The 19,660-nt window shown below is 42.7% G+C and overlaps 1 protein-coding gene across 6 annotated transcripts in view; it reads left to right on the forward strand.

Moving 5' to 3' along the window:
- SEC24D (SEC24 homolog D, COPII coat complex component) overlaps positions 1–19,660 on the forward strand; it is a 155,510-nt gene that overhangs the window by 79,500 nt on the left and 56,350 nt on the right. For all 6 annotated transcript variants that reach the window (XM_069743752.1, XM_069743751.1, XM_069743756.1 and 3 more), the window contains 3 exons: positions 8,796–8,987; positions 9,162–9,255; positions 15,865–15,981. In XM_069743752.1, coding sequence (XP_069599853.1) covers positions 8,796–8,987; positions 9,162–9,255; positions 15,865–15,981 — 403 coding nt within the window. The remainder of the gene's footprint in view (positions 1–8,795; positions 8,988–9,161; positions 9,256–15,864; positions 15,982–19,660) is intronic.

Below are 19,660 nucleotides of genomic sequence, written 5' to 3' on the forward strand. Positions count from 1 at the left end.
GCATGCGCCACCAGTGTAGTCCAGCAGTGGACAACCCAAATACAGGAGTATAGAAATTGGGGAAGATTTATTAAGCCGTCTGTCAGCACAAAGTGAGTGACCAAACTGTCGCCTCCATTCAATCCATCTCCCTCCCTCCTCTTCTTTGACCACTCTGCTTTTATTGGAACCAGAGGAGGGTAGAGATGGTGGGATTGGGAAGACCCACTGAACTGTTTGACCAAGCTGGACTGAGAACCTTTGTTTCATTGGAATTTTCATTTTTTGCCGACTCCTTTTAAAGGAAATCTGTCATAATCTATTGATACACTCTTCATCATTTTGTCTGTTATGTGTCTGTGGCCCATAGTTTTGGAGAAATGTACAGTTTATCAGATGTAGCGCTGCCTCCGTTTTCATTAGCTGCCAACTAGCCCTGCACGCGTGCCGCTGATTGACAGCTTTCGCCCTATAATTGTGCATAGGTCAGTCTGTAGGTGTGAGCCCAGTAAATGCGTAGCTCCGAAATACCAAGGATTCCACAGCTCGTGTACTGCATGGAGGAGGTCTGTCTTCACCAGTGCTACATCCCATAGTGTAATCATAATCTGCTTCATTTACATAGCATCACAATTCAGAGCAAACGTGCAGAAAACATCCGGCATTACGGCACAAAAGACAACTCATACACAAGGATTGGGGCCCTGTGTACAAGAGCTTATAATTTATGAGGAAAAAGGGCTGACACAAGCAGATACTATAGTTTAGTTGCCATCTATAGGCAGCTACCGTTCTATAGATATACATCCAGCTTTTCCAGTATTCCTGTAAGACATTTATTAAAATTCCCGCTCCAGAAAAAATGTATAAAACATTCCGTATATAGCACAAGTCAATCTTGTTTAAGGAGTCACACATTCAGGGGTCTTTGGAGGTGGTGAGTCCTGCCGCTCTATCTTTGCCCTCTAGAGTACCAGAACCTTCATGTAGTTTATTTGGGTCTATTTGGGGTTCTGGTATTTTTGGTATCAACAATTGTTCTAATCTTCAGAGAGCAGATCTGTCTTTGTTATGGCTATGAGTTCTGAAGACAAGCTACACTTTGAATATGTACAGTTGAAACCCGAAGTTTTCATACGTTATATAAAAAGACACATATGCATGTTTTTCTCAATATCTGACATGAAATCAGAATAAATCTTTTCTGTTTTAGGTCAATTAGATTTACCATAATTATTAATATTTGCCAAATGCCAGAATAATGAGAGGGAGAATGTTTTGAGGCATTTTTATTACTTACTGAAAAGTCAAAAGTTTACATACATTTCATTAGTATTTGGTACCATTATCCAGAGGCGTAGCTAGGGTTTTGGCTCAGGGGGGCGAAGCTTCTGAGTGGGCCCCTAACCAGGTAACTTTGATTACAAATCGGTGACGCGCCCTAATAGTGGAGGAGAACCAGATGACTGCGCTGTTACTGAAGATAATCTCTATATAACGACCAACATGGATATTACCGCCATATGGTCAGTGGTAGATACCAGTCCTACAGAACATAGATCACAGCACAGTTACAGATAATGACTTATGCTGCTGCCGTATGTGTCCCTATTACTGCCCCTGATACCCCAATACTGAGCCACTGCTGCCGTATGTGTCCCTATTACTGCCCCTGATACCCCAATACTGAGACACTGCTGCCGTATGTGTTCCTATTACTGCCCCTGATACCCCAATACTGAGCCACTGCTGCCGTATGTGTCCCTATTTCTGCACCTGATACCCCAATACTGAGCCGCTGCTGCTGTATGTGTCCCTATTACTGCACCTGATACCCCAATACTGAGCCACTGCTGCCGTATGTGTCCCTATTACTGCACCTGATACCCCAATACTGAGCCTCTGCTGCTGTGTGTCCCTATTACTGCCCCTGATACCCCAATACTGAGTCGCTGCTGCCGTATGTGTCCCTATTACTGCACCTGATACCCCAATATTGAGCCACTGCTGCCGTATGTGTCCCTATTACTGCCCCTGATACCCCAATACTGAGCCGCTGCTACCGTATGTGTCCCTATTACTGCCCCTGATACCCCAATACTGAGCCACTGCTGCCGTATGTGTTCCTATTACTGCCCCTGATACCCCAATACTGAGCCACTGCTGCCGTATGTGTCCCTATTTCTGCCCCTGATACCCCAATACTGAGCGCTGCTGCCGTATGTGTCCCTATTACTACGCCTGATACCCCAATACTGAGCTGCTGCTGCCATATGTGTCCCAATTACTGCCACTGCTGTGTGATTCTCTGTGCCTTCTAAATTCTAAGGCACCCCTCCTATAATGTAGCAATGCCGGGTGCAAGTGCCCTAGAAAACAGTGCCCATATTTTGCCCCCTAGAAAGTAATACTGTCCTGTGTGCCCCTTTGATAGTCACAGTAAGCTGAGTTCCCCTATAACAATAAGTGCCCACTTTACATTTAATAATGTCCTGAGTCTGCCTCCTGTACAGCTCCCCTATACACATACCTAGCATGATACTCTCTTATACACAGTATACTGACCCCTTAGTAGCCTCCAAACTGATGGCTCCAGCACTGTAATCCCCACACTGTATGATGCCCCTCTAGATAGCCTCAATATAGTATAATGCACCAGATAGTCCTCAATATAGTATAATGCACTCCCCTTAGGCCTACTCTATATTGTATAATGCACCCCCCATAGGCAGACTCTATAGCACAAGGCAGACTCTGTAGTATAAGGCATCACCCCATAGGCAGACCCTGTAGTATAAGGTAGCACCCACAGGCAGACCCTGTAGTATAAAACAGCACCCCTATAGGCAGACCCTGTAGTATAAGACAGCACCCCAGTAGGCAGACCCTGTACTATAAGGCAGCTCCCCTATAGGCAGACCCTGTACTATAAGGCAGCACCCCCATAGGCAGACCCTGTACTATAAGGCAGAACCCCCATAGGCAGACCCTGTAGTATAATGCAGACCCCCAAAGGCAGACCCTGTAGTATAAGACAGACCCCCCCATAGGCAGACCCTGTAGCATTGGGCAGACCCCCCATAGGCAGACCCTGTACTATAAGGCAGACCCCCATAGGCAGACCCTGTAGTATAATGCAGACTCCCAAAGGCAGACCCTGTAGTATAAGACAGACCCCCCCATAGGCAGACCCTGTAGCATTAGGCAGACCCCCCCATAGGCAGACCCTGTAGCATTAGGCAGACCCACCCATAGGCAGACCCTGTAGCATTAGGCAGACCCCTCCATAGGCAGACCCTGTAGTATAAGGCAGACCCCCTATAGGCAGACCCTGTAGTATAAGGCAGACCCCTCCATAGGCAGACCCTGTAGTATAAGGCAGACCCCCTATAGGCAGACCCTGTAGTATAAGGCAGACCCTGTAGTCTAAGGCAGACCCTGTAGTATTAGGCAGACCCCCCCATAGGCAGACCCTGTAGTATTAGGGAGACCCCTCCATAGGCAGACCCTGTAGTATAAGGCAGACCCCCTATAGGCAGACCCTGTAGTATAAGGCAGACCCTGTAGTCTAAGGCAGACCCTTTCATAGGCAGACACTGTAGCATTAGGCAGACCCCCCATAGGCAGACCCTGTAGTATTAGGCAGACCCCTCCATAGGCAGACCCTGTAGTATAAGGCAGACCCCCTATAGGCAGACCCTGTAGTATAAGGCAGACCCTGTAGTCTAAGGCAGACCCTGTAGTATTAGGCAGACCCCCCCCATAGGCAGACCCTGTAGTATTAGGGAGACCCCTCCATAGGCAGACCCTGTAGTATAAGGCAGACCCCCTATAGGCAGACCCTGTAGTATAAGGCAGACCCTGTAGTCTAAGGCAGACCCTTTCATAGGCAGACACTGTAGCATTAGGCAGACCCCCCATAGGCAGACCCTGTAGTATTAGGCAGACCCCTCCATAGGCAGACCCTGTAGTATAAGGCAGACCCCCTATAGGCAGACCCTGTAGTATAATGCAGACTCCCAAAGGCAGACCCTGTAGTATAAGACAGACCCCCCCCATAGGCAGACCCTGTAGCATTAGGCAGACCCCCCCATAGGCAGACCCTGTAGCATTAGGCAGACCCACCCATAGGCAGACCCTGTAGCATTAGGCAGACCCTTTCATAGGCAGACACTAGCATTAGGCAGACCCCCCATAGGCAGACCCTGTAGTATTAGGCAGACCCCTCCATAGGCAGACCCTGTAGTATAAGGCAGACCCCCTATAGGCAGACCCTGTAGTATAAGGCAGACCCTGTAGTATAAGGCAGACCCTGTAGTCTAAGGCAGACCCTGTAGTATTAGGCAGACCCCCCATAGGCAGACCCTGTAGTATTAGGGAGACCACCTCCCATAGGCAGACCCTGTAGTATTAGGCAGACCCCCCATAGGCAGGCCCTGTAGTATTAGGCAGAACCCCCTTTATAGGCAGACCCTGTAGTATTAGGCAGAACCCCCATAGGCAGATTCTGTACTATAAGGCAGCACCCCTTAAAAAAAAAAAATAATACTCACCTCTCCCTGGTTCCTGCGCTGCTCTGAGGTCCCGCTCGTCTCGGCGCCGGGCAGTGACTCATCACGCCCCCTGTCAGTGTCGCTGACGTCAGACGCTAATAGGGGGATGATGGGGGAAGGAGCGCAGTGCAGCGCTCCTTCCCTCATCATTGCGGTCAGCTGTCCAAGTCCACAATTCTCTTCCTGATACCTTGGCTGATTTCTTGACTTTCCCATGATGCTACACAAAGAAGCAGTGTGTTTCAGGTGTGCATTAAAATACATCCACATGTGTGTCTCTAATTAACTCAGATGTTGCCGAAAAGCATAGTAATCTTAGTGTTTGTAAACTTTTGACTTTGCAGTAAGTAATAAAAATGTCTTAAAATACTCTCTCTCTCATTATTCTGGCATTTGGCAAATATTAATAATTATGGTAATCCTACTTTACCTAAAACTGGAAAGCTGTATTCTGATTTCATGTTAGATATTGAGAAAAACATGTGTGTGTCTTTTTATATTGTGTATGTAAACTTCTGGTTTTGACTATGTAAACAACTTTTACATTAAAGGGATCGTACACTGCTGGACAGTCCTTGCTTAGTCACTTTAGCGCTTCATGGAAAATCAAAATAATCAATACTCGCCTCCTACAGCTGCACCGTCCCTGCAATGTCGGTGCTGCTATTCTCGAATGTTCACTGCTGACTGCTGCTGTGTGGTCAAGCCATTATTACTATATCAGTCTATCAGTCAATAGAGCCGTGGAGGCAAAGGATTGGGAAGTGCTTTGACACTCCCAGAGCACTGAAGCCTCATTTGCATATGACTTAAACCATCAATTTTTCAGAAAGGGAGCAATAGCAAAGGTATGAACGACATTATCTTTCAGATAGCAACATGAACATATAAAAATCTTTGGAGGATGGATCATTCTGACAGATTCCTTTTAAGGAGGGGTAGTCCAATAGAGGACAAACGTTTTACAGTTTAATAGATAGACCCTATTGATTTCTCTTGTACTTATTGATCAGTTGTCTTTCGGTTAAAGTCTTGGGGAAACACATAGAAATTTCTCCCAAATTTGACTTATTTCTTATGGAGTGGGAAGAGGGGTTGGAATGTGGGAAGAGGGGCTGGAGTGTGGGAAGAGGGGCTGGAGTGTGGGAAGAGGGGCTGGAGTGTGGGAAGAGGGGTTGGAGTGTGGGAAGAGGGGTTGGAGTGTGGGATGGGGTAGCATTCTAGACATAACTACTATTGACTGCTAAATGTGGTTTCTGAGGTCGTGTTGGCAGCAGTTCACAAAGAAAATGAGGTGTAACTGTCATTACTATACTACATCTGCTTCAAGAGTTCACATTGCCATAGCATCTACAGAATGGAATTTCCTGTTGAGAAAGTTTTTTTTTTTTTTCTCATTTTTACCTAAACACTAAATATATCTTTAATTTTTGTAAGACTAAAACAAAGTTACTGCTTTGTCTGTATGTGAACTAAAACTTGAAGGCTGATGGATGGAATCTTAGTGAAAGTGATGAATTTGTAAGAATTGTGGGTTTTCTTTCTTTGTAATTAGTGGCAATAATTATTACTACAAGGCAACGGATAAACTGAGGCTTTTCCATGGCTGTTATGACTACTACACACGTGGTAAAAATTTGTTGGTACCCCTCAGTTAATGACAGAAAAACCCACAATGGTCACTGAAATAACTTGAATCTGACAAAAGCAATGATAAAAAATCTATGAAAAAGAACAAATGAAAGTCAGACATTGCTTTTCAGCCATGCTTCCACAGAATAAAAAAACAAAAACAAAAAAAAAACCTCATGAAATAGGCCTGGACAGAAATGATGGTCCCCTTAACTTAATATTTTGTTGCACAACCTTTTGAGGCAATCACTGCAATCAAACAATTACGATAACTGTCAATGAGACTTCTGCACCTCTCGACAGGTATTTTTGCCCACTCCTCAAGAGCAAACTGCTCCAGTTGTCTCGTGTTTGAAGGTTGCCTTTTCCAGGCGGCATGTTTCAGCTCTTTCAAAAGATGCTCATTAGGATTTAGGTCAGGGCTCATAGAAGGCCACTTCAGAATAGTCCAATGTTTTCCTGTTAGCCATTCTCGGGTGTTTTTAGCTGTGTACTTTGGGTCATTATCCTGTTGCAAGACCCATGACCTGCGACTGTGGCTAAGGTTTCTGACACTAGACAACACATTTCTCTCTAGAATCCCTTGATAGTCTTGAGATTTCATTGTACCCTGCACAGATTCTAGACACCCTGTGCCAGAGGCAGCAAAGCAGCCCCAGAACATAACAGAGCCTCCTCCATGTTTCACAGTAGGGACAGTGTTCTTTTCTTGATATGCTTCATTTTTCCGTCTGTGAACATAGAGCTGATGTGCGTTGCAAAAAGTTCCATTTTTGTCACATCCGTCCATATTACATTCTCCCACTAGCTTTGTGGCTTGTCAACATGTAGTTTGGCAAATTCTTCTGGCTTTTTTTATGATTTTTTTCAACAATGGTGTCCTCCATGGTCGTCTCCCATGAAGTCCACTTTGGCTCATATAACGACAGATGGTGCAATCTGACACTGATGTTCCTATCTGACACTGATGTTCCTTGAGCTTGAAGTTCACCTTTAATCTGTTTAGAAGTTTTTTCTGGGCTCTTTTGTTACCATTCATATTATCCGTCTCTTTGATTTGTCACCAATTTTCCTCCTGCGGCCACGTCCAGGGAGGTTGGCTACAGTCCCATGGATCTTAAATTTCTGAATAATATGTGCAACTGTAGTCACAGGAACATCAAGCTGCTTGGAGATGATCTTATAACTTTTACCTTTAACATGTTTGTCTATAACTTTCTTTTGAATCTCCTGAGACAACTCTTTCCTTTGCTTTCTCTGGTCCATGTAGAGTGTGATACACACCATGCACCAAACATAGTGAGTATCTGTAGCCCTATATTCAGGCCCACTCACTGATTCCAGGATTGTAGACACCTGTGAAGCTAGATAGTGGACACACCTTGATTTAACATGTCCCTTTAGTCACATTATTTTCAGGGATACCATCACTTCTGTCCAGGCTTATTTCATAAGTTTTATTTTTATTTTTTGCATTCTGTGGAAGCATGGTTGAAAAGCAATGTCTGACTTTCATTTGTTCATTTTCATAGATTTTTTTATTTATTAATACTTTTGTCAGATTCAAGTTATTTCTGTGACCATTGTGGGGTTTTCTGTCGTTAAACGAGGGGTGCCAACAATTTAGACCGTGTGTGCATGTAGCCTTGTATTCCATGGTACTTTTATTACAAAAAAAGTGTCATATTTCAATGCTCCCTGTCACTGAGATACCGCGTGTAATGGCTTTCCAATAACACCAAGAAAGCTGTAAAATATCACATTGTAAAGTTATGATGACTGTATGTAAAATGCTTTGCACTCTTTATATGGATTGTCCAGTTTAGTGAACCCTTTTCTTTATGCCTACAAATTGGGGATTTTAATTTAATGTAGGAGGGCCGCTGTTCAGGACCTTTATCCATTGTCTGGAGTGAACAGTGGTTCTCAACAGTCTTTCACTACGGAGGACCTATCCTGCATTACGCAGATACCCTATCAAATTTCATGAAAAGTATGTAATACTGAAAGATGTTGTCCGGCCTCAGGGTACAAGTCTGCATTTACTCTATGGGGAGCACGGTGGCTCAGTGGTTAGCACTGCAGCCTTGCAGCGCTGGGGTCCTGGGTTCTAATCCCACCAAGGACAACATCTGCAAAGAGTTTGTATGTTCTCTCCGTGTTTGCGTGGGTTTCCTCCGGGCACTCCGGTTTCCTCCCACATTCCAAAGACATACTGATAGGGATTCTAGATTGTGAGCCCCATCGGGGACAGCGATGATAATGTGTGTAAAGCGCTGCGGAATATGTTAGCGCTATATAAAAATAAAGATTATTATTATTTATTATTACTCTATGCACACTTGTGAATTCTCATTGTAACCATATGTGTGCAAATCACATACTTGTGGTCATGCGCCCTCTGCTTCTGGCGCCAGCACCACGCTGTGAGGATTTACAAGTCTGCAGTCATATGGAGTGACAACCTATTGTCCCTGTTGTGGCGCTAGAGGAAAATTTAACAGTCCCGGCCATATTTCCCCACAAAGTACAAATGGTTGGCCAGGGTCCCCACCCAGAGTACACTTTCTGATCAGCTTAATGTGGACTTCCGTATTTGTTTTTATTACATGGTCTTCTGTTTGTCTGCAGAGAAGAGAATGCCGAGTCGTCAGCGATCCGTGTAGGATTTGTCACCTACAACAAGGTTCTGCACTTCTACAATGTGCACAGCAAACTGGCCCAGCCTCAGATGATGGTGGTGACTGATATGGCTGAAGTCTTCCTGCCTCTGCTGGATGGTTTTCTTGTCAACTTTAACGAATCTAGAACAGTCGTTAACAAGTAATATACTTGGCTTATTTTGTAGTAAATTATTACTTTCTTAGGATATAAAGTCCGGTCTAATCTGGATTGGAAGTAAAAAATTCCAATGAACTAGTGCAATGATGTATTTCTATAGCGTTGTGTATTAAGTTGCCCAGAAATTCGGTGATGGGATTTCTCTTTCTTTTGCAGCCTTCTTAGTCAGATACCAGATATGTTTGCAGACACTAATGAAAGTGAAACTGTGTTTGCTCCCGTTATCCAGGCGGGCATGGAGGCGCTAAAGGTTAGAACGGCTTTTCTATTACTAAAGCAATAGAACTTAGTTTTAGCTTTTAAAGACCGTAGGATAACTTTCTGAACATATATGTCTAGGTATTGTGTCTTGTAAAGATGTGAATTAACCTGTTCTTTGTCAGGGCCTGAATTATAGGAGCTTCTCACAAAATTAGAATATCATCAAAAAGTTAATTTATTTCAGTTCTTCAATACAAAAGGTTAAACTCATATATTATATAGTGTCATTACAAACAGAGTGATCTACAGTATTTCAAGTGTTTATTTCTGTTAATGTTGATCAGCATGCTCGGGTGTTCTCTGAGTATCTTGGGCGTGCTCATATATTATGTTTGTGTCCCCGCAGCTTCATGATTTGCAACTGTTAGACAACCTGAATACATGCAGGGATTGCCTGTTTGTTAGGGAATCCCCACATGTATTCAGATTGTCTAGCAGCCGCAAACCATGAAGCTGCGGGGACTCAAACATAATATATGAGCACGCCCAAGATACTCGGAGAACACCCGAGCATGCTCGGAAAACTCGAGTAACGAGCACACTCGCTCATCACTACTTACAGCCAATTAAAACCCAAAAGTCATTATCTCAGTAAATTAGAACTAGTTGGCCCGTGCAAAATTGCACATTGGTTGTCAGGGGCACAGGCAATTTCAGGAAAATCAAGCTGGTCACATGTAAATGTATTTAATGAGATGATGAACACAGAGAGGTATGTGTCTCACTGACATAGATACATAGTTAGATAGAGAGATGGATAGATAGATAGACTGTATATATGTTTTCACGAATATTTGAGCCCATGGATCCATTTTGCAAGCTGGCGAGAAAATCTCGCCATACGGATGTCATACGGATGTCACAGGGATGCTTACATGCGAGAAAATCACATCCTCGCACTGCACATGGGTGACATACGTTGTGTGTGACTCCAGCCTAAAGGAGACCCAACATTAAACATAATGGTATTTTACTTACTGATCTGAAGGGGTCTGATTGTCAGGACCTTGCAAAAGAACAGGGGCAGCAGCATTTTTTCCCCCTCCACAGCAGCACTGCCATCTATCTGTAGTGTAGGGAAGTGCAACACAGCCCTATGTATGTGAACAGAGCAGCTCCCTGTACAGCAGTGCCACTTTGACAGTAAAAATGATGGAGAATGGACCCCATAACTGCACAGAAAAAGAACACACCGGCGCTAAAAGAAATACTAAAGCCGCTGATACCAAGGCAAGCACTGTGCTAGCTATGCCCAGACCCAAGGGGTCATAAATACTATATACTGCGTGGCCTGTGTTATATGCTACGTGGGCTGTGCTATATACTACATGGGCTGTGTTATATACTATGGGCTGTGCTATATACTGCGTGGGCTGTGTTTTATACTACGTGGGCTGTGTTTTATACTACGTGGGCTGTGTTATATACTGCGTAGGCTGTGTTATATACTGCGTGGGCTGTGCTATATACTACGTGGGCTGTGTTATATACTGCGTGGCCACTGTTATATACTACGTGGGCTGTGTTATATACTGCGTTGGCTGTGTTATACACTACATGGGCTGCGCTATATACTACATGGGCTGTGTTATATACTACGTGGGCTGTGCTATATACTGCGTGGGCTGTGTTATATACTGCGTGGGCTGTGTTATATACTACGTGGGCTGTGTTATATACTGCGTGGGAGTGTTATATACTGCGTGGGCTGTGTTATATACTGCGTGGCCTGTGCTATATACTACGTGAGCTGTGTTATATAGTACGTGGGCTGTGTTATATAGTACGTGGGCTGTGCTATATACTATGTGGGCTGTGTTATATACTGCGTGGGCTGTGTTATATACTTCGTGTGCTATGTTATATACTGTGTGGGCTGTGCTATATACTGCTTGGGCTGTGTTACATACTACGTGGGCTGTGCTATATACTACGTGGGCTGTGTTATATAATACGTGGGCTGTGTTATATACTGCGTGGCCTGTGTTATATACTACGTGGTCTGTGCTATATACCACGTGGGTTGTTACATACTACGTGGTCTGTGCTATATACTACGTGGGCTGTGTTATTTTAATACGTGGGCTGTGTTATATACTGCGTGGGCTGTGCTATATACTACGTGGGCTGTGTTATATAATACATGGGCTATGTTATATACTGCGTGGGCTGTGCTATATACTACTATACATATTCTAGAATACCCGATGCGTTAGAATCGGGCCACCATCTAATAAATCTATAAATGCGTAGGAAGAGTAATACATGACTGTATATTACACGTCTTTACTTTTTTCAAACTCCTGAAAATGTCACATACTTATTGTGAAGCATGGTCATTATGGAAGAAAATGTATTTATGGTCTTTTACGGAGGACCTTTCACTGGATTTCTTTCTATTAAATATAGTCCCTCCTCTAGTTTTTGCTTCTCCCCCAATTCTTTTTCTTATGTGCCCCTCCTTTGTAAAGTTATGCTTCCTGGTGATAATGGTGCACATTTTCCCTTCACCCACTGAGCTGGTATGACTCAAGTTGTGTGTCTGCTTGGCTGTTATCTACTTGGACAAGGATCAGAGGAGAAAAAGCAGCAATCAAGACATGGCCACTGCCACAGTTATTCCATGTGAAGTGGAGCTTTGGCCACTGGGCTGTGCAGGGGTGCTGTGCCCCTATTACATGGAGGTTTGGCACAGTTCCCCTGTGCAGTGGGTAGATGGAAACACTAAAGGAGACAATGGAACACCAGCGCTTTATTTTAAGGACTGATGATGGTCCCAGAGGCCGGACCCTGATGACCATAATGTGATGACATTTAGTAACAATTTGCCATCACTTTATTAGATGGGTTGTCTAGGCAATAAAGTTGTCTGGTATCCAGGAAAGATGTACATGGACAGAGACCGCAGACTGTTTTATGCAGTGGTGCTACTGTGTATTCAATTATTTTTGAGCGATATAACTTTTTTTTCCTCTTTTTATATATTTTCCATTATTCCCTGACATGAGTGATTTTTATTACTATCAAACTTTTCATTTATTAATAGGATAAATGATGGGTAGAGTTGAGCAACAGGATTCACAGGCCCCTGACCATGTTGGTAGTTCATGGCTGCCAGTTACGAGCCCTGGGAAACTCATCCTACCTGGCGGCATCCCCACCGCCTTTCTTGATTAGGGTGACTCTTTTTGCACAAATACAGTGATAAGTGTTGTGATTTCTGGGGTCAGTGAATACTGGCTGCCATTCATCGCGCTGACACTGTACTCATTGCGTGTCGGCTGACACTGACAAACACTGTTCTTGGCCATCAGTCAGTCCCACAAACAAGCAATGGGCTGCTGCTCCATTCAAAGGTGGGACATTCCCTTTAATATTTGCATTGATTTCACAATCAGTCTTATTTGATGTCTTATGTAATCGGATCACCATTTACAGTACACAGTGGAGAGGCCACATGACCCGGAAAAAGTGTTATGTGATGAGCACAATTTATTTAAGACAAACATTTTTCAGCTCCGGTCACAACAGTGCATCACACAGAGGCGGAAGGGAGCAAAAAAATCAGATTCCCCTTCCCCTGGTTCTTTCCGTTTTATGACAGGTGCCTGTTTCTGTATTCCCTACCTGACTTTCTGACCAACGTCTTCATCTTCAGGTGTTTATCTGAGTGGTAGACCTAACACTAGTATGCGATTACGGTAGGAATGTCATATGTTTACATTCTTCATTCATTCTACACTGTGGTAGTCCACATGCTATCATTCATTATAAAGAAGCCTGGGCCACAAACACTCAGTATGGGACCCAGTGATACCTGTATGTATTTTCAAAAAATATTTTAAAAGGTTTATCCAGCTTTATCAAGAAGGAATTGGTCGGCAAGCTTTCAGCCTCAGTGTGTCAACAAGAATATTTTGTTTTCCAAGACTTTAAACATTAAAGTGCAGAGTGGCAACAATGGCCTTAATAAAGCAAGGGGCGCAGCCCTTGGAACACACTATCTAATAACTGTTTGTTGCATAGAGTATAATGTGTAACGTAAACAGGAAAGAAAATGGGTTAGGTACGTTTTAACTTGTATAACACAAGGGTCGCAGCCCTTGGACGGACTAGGCATACATTGGCTCATGAGAAGCAAGGGTCCTGTCCCTTGAACGGATTAGTATTTCTAACTTCGATTGTAGTACAGAGGCAATATAAATTGAAAGTTCCCAGACAAGGCAGATATACTATGAGGGAGGAATTAGGTGTGAGGCAGGCGCCATCCTGTGTTACCTTATGGTAATAAAAGGGAGTTGAGGTAGCAGCAGACGTTCAAGGAGGAAAACACTGGTCCCACTTATACCATTTCTGGTAGAACTTGCTAAACTCATTATTGGATAAAGCGAATTTGAGTTCGAGATCCCTGTGTTGTGACATTAATTTGATTATAGTGGTTTCGTTAGGAAGGGTCATATTTTTCCAGTGGTATGCTATAGAGTTTTTGGCAACCATGCATAGGTGTAAGATAATTTTTACCAGAGAACGATCTAAAAGGTGAGTGTCCAATGAGAGGAGAGCTAGTTGGGGAGAAAGGGTGACTGAAGGGCCTGGAAGTTTGGCTATTATCGAGGATATGCTTGACCAGAAGGTAGTGGCAGTGGGGCAGTTCCAGAAAATGTGTAGCAACTCACCCCTGTGCCCGCAGTTTCTCCAGCAGAGTGGGGAGATGGACAGGTTCATGTGTGAAAGCCTAGATGGAGTGTAGTACCATCTGGAACAAGTTTTAAAGTGAGTTTCTAGAAGGGACATAGAGATTGTGGAGGAGTATGTGGTTGAAAATGCCTCTTCCCAGTCATCTGTGGAGGCGGATAAGTTTAGGGACTTCTCCCAGGCTAGGATATAGGCATTTTAAACAAAAGACGTGTCGAAGCAGTCGTAAATAAACTTATGGCTCCAGAATATTCGGTGATTCGGGTTGTTTAAGATTTTTAAAGATGGCTCCGAAAATCTAAGTTTGAGGCCTAGAAAAAGTTTAACGTTTTCCCTCACTACGATGTATTCGAGGAACAAGAATATTTTGAATATCAGACAAATGAGATCATGAAGATGGTGAAGATGATCAAGAACCCGACGTTTTTTAGAAAGTTACTCAGTTAAGATTGGACAGACAATACCATTGAGATTAAGTGTTCTTACATAGTAAAACATTACAAAGTTCAATAGGAGCATGTTTATGAATGCTACATCTGTCGTCAAGCTATAATGATTGTGAAGCTGCAGCAGTAGTGTAGTAGGTAACATGGATGTGAAGAGGACTGATCCTGTTCTGTTAGATTCCTTATACACTATGTTTTGCCGTGTGCAACTGATGAAAACCTTGGGCTTTTGCATTTTTCTAATACCCCTTGGTTCCCCTAGTAGTGCCTTTCATGCCACTAATGAGACTTTGACCCATTCTCACCCACTATGGCAATTGTACTTAGGAGAGGTGACCACACATGAGGATGATCCTCTTAACTGAAGTCTATGGGAGTTACAGTGACGGCCAAACTCACCAAGACTTCAAAAGAGAGATCTATATGCAAGCTGGGGTCCCAAAGGTGAGCAGTGTATATACTATCTATTTAGGGTGGGTGAGTGGTAAAGGCCCTATTGAAGTCCCCACCACCGCCCAGGGCATATGTTCACCATGGTCTTATAGTCTATTCTCTCTAGATTTTATTGTTTCAGTATGGATCCATTTCTTCTAGCAGATGATTCAAAGTAATGTTCCCTCTCATAGGTCTCTACATCTAGTGACAATACGTTTTTTAATATCCCGTTTGATGTTACCAACATAAAGAAGTCACAATATTCCACAGTAAACTACATGGTACAGCTATTCTAAAAGTCTCCATCTAAAAGGGGTTTCCTTTACTCTGAAAACCACTTCCCAATCACCATATTGTCCCATGTAAAATAGTGACCTCTACTCATTTCTGGTGCCGACACCGTTCCAGTACCATCGGCGCCGCGTTTCACTGAACTTGCTTGATCTTATGTCATGTGAGCCCTGCAGCCAATCAGTAGCCTCTAATTAGCTCCTTCACGCTCACTTTCTTCAGACGCAACTGATACCCGGAAGGGAGAGCTGCTGCTACTTTCTGGCTTCCTACAACTTTATCCATTGGGGCTCACAGTCTAGATTCCCTATCAGTATGTCTTTGGAGTGTGGGAGGAAGCCAGAGAAGCCGGAAGAAATCCACACAAACACGGGGAGTGACGTGGTTGCTGATTGCCTGCAGGGCTCATGTGACATAACAACGTCACGGGGGACCAAGCTCCAACGTCAATGGAACGCTGTTGGCCCCAGATGTGAGTATAGACTGTTATTATTTTACATGGGGGACTATGGTGATTGAGAAGCGTTTGTCCGACTAGTGGATAACCCTTTTAAGCAGTGCCCAACAAGTCTTACAAGAGAGCTGTCATACAGGAGAAGTAAAAATGACATTTATGGATGGTAGCATGTTAATCTGTATGATGCTATAGGCTACACTTATCGAGTATCCATTTATATATAGACCTACTTAGTATTTACCATTATAAATGCTCCCATCTTCTTCACTCCCAGGCTGCAGAATGTGCAGGAAAACTCTTCATCTTCCATTCATCTCTTCCAACTGCAGAAGCCCCAGGAAAACTAAAGAACAGAGATGACAGAAGAGTGATTAACACGGACAAGGAAAAGGTACTAAAAGTCTAGTAGATGACTTGAAAGCTAGTATGGATACAGGCCTGTAGCAGTGTGTAGTGCTTGTATTCACTGTGTTACATTCTATCCCATCAGTACATATGTTCATTTGTACTGAGAGTTAATCATGGCATCGGATATAAAAACATAGGCTCCGATTCATCATTGCCTTTGCACCTTTTGTTTGCACCCAATTTATTATTCTATTTGCGATATTTTTTTTTTAAAGGGAACCTGTCAGCAGAATTGTGCACAGTAACCTACATATTGTCAGGTCGGCGCCGTTATACTGATTACAATGATACCTGGGTGATAAAATCTATCTTGTGGTTGTTGTTTATAATCTTTATTTTCAGTTTTGAGTTAATGATATGCTCGTGCTTCGGGGTGGCCTGTGGGAGTCTTCATGTGGTGCTCTGATTAGGTATTCCCTCACTGACCTGCCCCCTAGTTAACATATTGAATATTATATATACTGTACATACTAAAATAAAAATAAAAAAACCTTCTGCAGGCAGGCGCCAGCCGTGGCACCTGTGCTGCAGCTTAATCGCATGTGGCATGTATAATGTGCATATAATTATTATGGTTGAGGTTATCCTGATATTTAAATAAACAAAAAAATAAATGTGAAAATGGCGCCCACCGCCACCGTGAAAATAAAGATTAAACAACAACCACAAGACAGATTTCATCAACCAATGTATCATTTTCATCGGTATAATGGCGCCGACCTGTCAGTGTCTGTAGACTACTGTGTACAATCCTGCTGACACGTTCACTTTAAGTCTATTTTATATGTTTGTCTGTTTTTTTCTCACAGTTCTTGCAATTCCAGATGATTTCCCCTGATTCATCAATTGTGACTTATTAAAAAGTCACAGAATTTGCGCTACTTAACTCCAGTTAGTCCCCACCCCCAACAAAAAGTAACAAAAAAAGTTGAATACAGAATAAAAAGGCCTTTTTTTACTTTGTGTGTCATTTTGAAGAATTTGGCACCAAAAACAGCAACTAATAAAACAAGACAAAGTAACTTAAAAATACACAAAAGTAAACAATACACAAATGATTAATCAGGGCCATAGTATATCTCATGTTTGGACTTTTCATTTGGACTTTCATGACTTGTAACAGCAGAAGGATGAACCCAAGTTGGTGGTATTGTAGAAAGTCCAACAATTATGGCTTAAATTTACAGTAGCAGTCCTGAAGGGGTAAGGGTATGTTCCCACTGGGCGTTTTTTCTGTGTTTTTTTTTTTGCAGCGAAACCTGATTTCTTGGCAGGAAAGAAGCTGTGTCAAAAACGCATGTTTTGGTGCATTTTGTTTTGCAGTTTTGTTATGATTTTGGTGCTTTTTTCATGCTTTTTGGGGGCTAACTTATTTCTCTTTGTACATGCTAATAAAGTTGCCCCCAGAGGAAAAAAAATACTTCCTGTAGAACCATACCTCTAGATCCTTTGAAAAGCCGGCAATTCAGCTGCCACGTACAGTAAAATCACAGCGTGACAAGTTAGAATAGAATAGATATATACACATAGAATAGATAGATATATAGATGTCAGTGACATACAAACGTGTATATATATATATATATATATATATATATATACTGTACATAAATAGATAGATGTGTGTGTGTATATATAGATAAATATTACATATATAGATTGAAGAAAAGCCGGCAATTCAGCAGCCACGTACATTGAAATCACAGCAGGAAGCGACAGCATAGAATAGATGGATTACATACAGTAAATACACATAGAATAGATAGTTATACAGATGTCAGGGACATATACAATTAGTACAGTGTGTGTGTACAGCAAACTGTACATGTATTTAATTATTACAAGATTATTTTTCTGGAAAAAATGACGTGGGCTCCCACTTAATTTCCTTAACCAGCAGAGAGGAAGCCGTCGGCTGGGGGCAGATGTTTATAGCCTGGGAAGGGGGTAATACCCTGGAGCTTCCCAGGCTATTAATATCACTCACAGCTGTATATGTAGCCTTTACTGGCTATTAAAAGGAGGAACCCCCCCCAAAAAAAATGACGTAGGGTCCCCCTATAATTAATAACCAGCAAAGGTTATGCAGACAGCTGTGGGCTGATATTAGTAGCCTAGAAAGAGGTCAAGAATATTGCCCCCCCCCCCACACACACACACGCTAAAAACATCAGCTCTCAGAAAAGACGCATCTCTAAGGTGTGCCAATTCTGCCAGTTAACCTCGCTCTTACCACTTGCCCTGTAGCAGTGGCAAGTGGGGTGATAGTTGGAGTTGTTGATGTCAGCTTTGTATTGTCAGGTGACATCAAACCCAGAGGTTAGTAATCGAGAGGCTAGTTGTTTTTTTAAATTATTTAAATAATTAAAAACAAAACAGCGTGAGGGCCCCTCTATTATTGATAACCAGCCTTGCTAACACTGACAGCTGAGGGTTGCAGCCTCCAGCTGTGAGTTTTGCCTGGCTGGTTATCAAAAATACGGGTGAAACAAACGCAGGGTTTTTTTTTCATTATTTATTTACATCACAAGGGCTGCTGATAAATACTCCAATCAGCAGATCCTGCTCTCACTGTTATTAGCGGCAGCAGGTGTCTGTGGATGGGAGCGGTAGTCCCATCAGCCGACATCAGTGACCAGAGGTAAACTTTATATCTCCAATTACAGCTGCTGGCTCACATGGTCTTTTGACAGCGTGGGAACTGCGGCTGTCTGAATGGCAGGTATGGTTTCACCGCCAATCAGAAGCGGTCTTTGCTGTGCTGTCATGCCCATGACTGCATTGTTGTGCCCCCCATGGGGTTTGGGTCCACTGCTCAGTGTATCTGCTGGATGACAGGCTGTATGGACACATCATGAACCATGCAGCCTGCCATCTAGAGAGACAGCAGAGTTAACTGTGAGGTCACATCCTGCTGTCCTTGACTTTTCTGCAGCAAATACACTGCAAAAAAAGGCAACCTGCGTATTTACAGCGGTTTTTCACCATCCATTCAAGTCAATGGGTGAAAAGTGCTGAAAGACGTGACATGCTCTATGTCAGAAAAACAATGTAAAGCACAAAATTCTGATGACAAAAAAGGTGCGTGTGCATGAGATTTCTGTAATCTCATAGGCTTTGCTGGTACTGTAAAAAGCAGCTGAAAATTAGCATAAAAAAGCAGCAAAAACGCCCTGTGTGAACAAACCCTAATAGGACTACTTTAGCCAGACATGCTCAAATGTGTCTTTTCTTCTTTCACTTTTCCTATCTCATGAATTATATTTCTTCATATATGTATTAATTATTATTATTATACATTTTTATAGCGCCATTTATTCCATGGCGCTTTACATGTGAACTGGGTAAATATAGACAAGTCCAATAAACATGAGTAAAACAAGGCACACACAAGTACAGGAGGAGAGAGGACCATGCCCGCGCGAGCTCACAGTCTAGATGATAGATAGATAGATAGATATTAGATATGAAAGATTTATTATATATACTGTACCTGTAGAGGTTCGTCTCCACAGAATGCCTTGGAAACAAATTAATTGCGCTTCTTGCAAAAGTAAATGCTAATGATTTTTCTTACTCAACTGATTCCTATTTTGCATTGATTACATGCTAATTCTTCTACATAAAGAATTTATGTAGTTTAAATATCAAGCTAATTAGCC

This window comes from Ranitomeya imitator, chromosome 1, assembly GCF_032444005.1.
Source record: "Ranitomeya imitator isolate aRanImi1 chromosome 1, aRanImi1.pri, whole genome shotgun sequence".
NCBI lineage: Eukaryota > Metazoa > Chordata > Amphibia > Anura > Dendrobatidae > Ranitomeya > Ranitomeya imitator.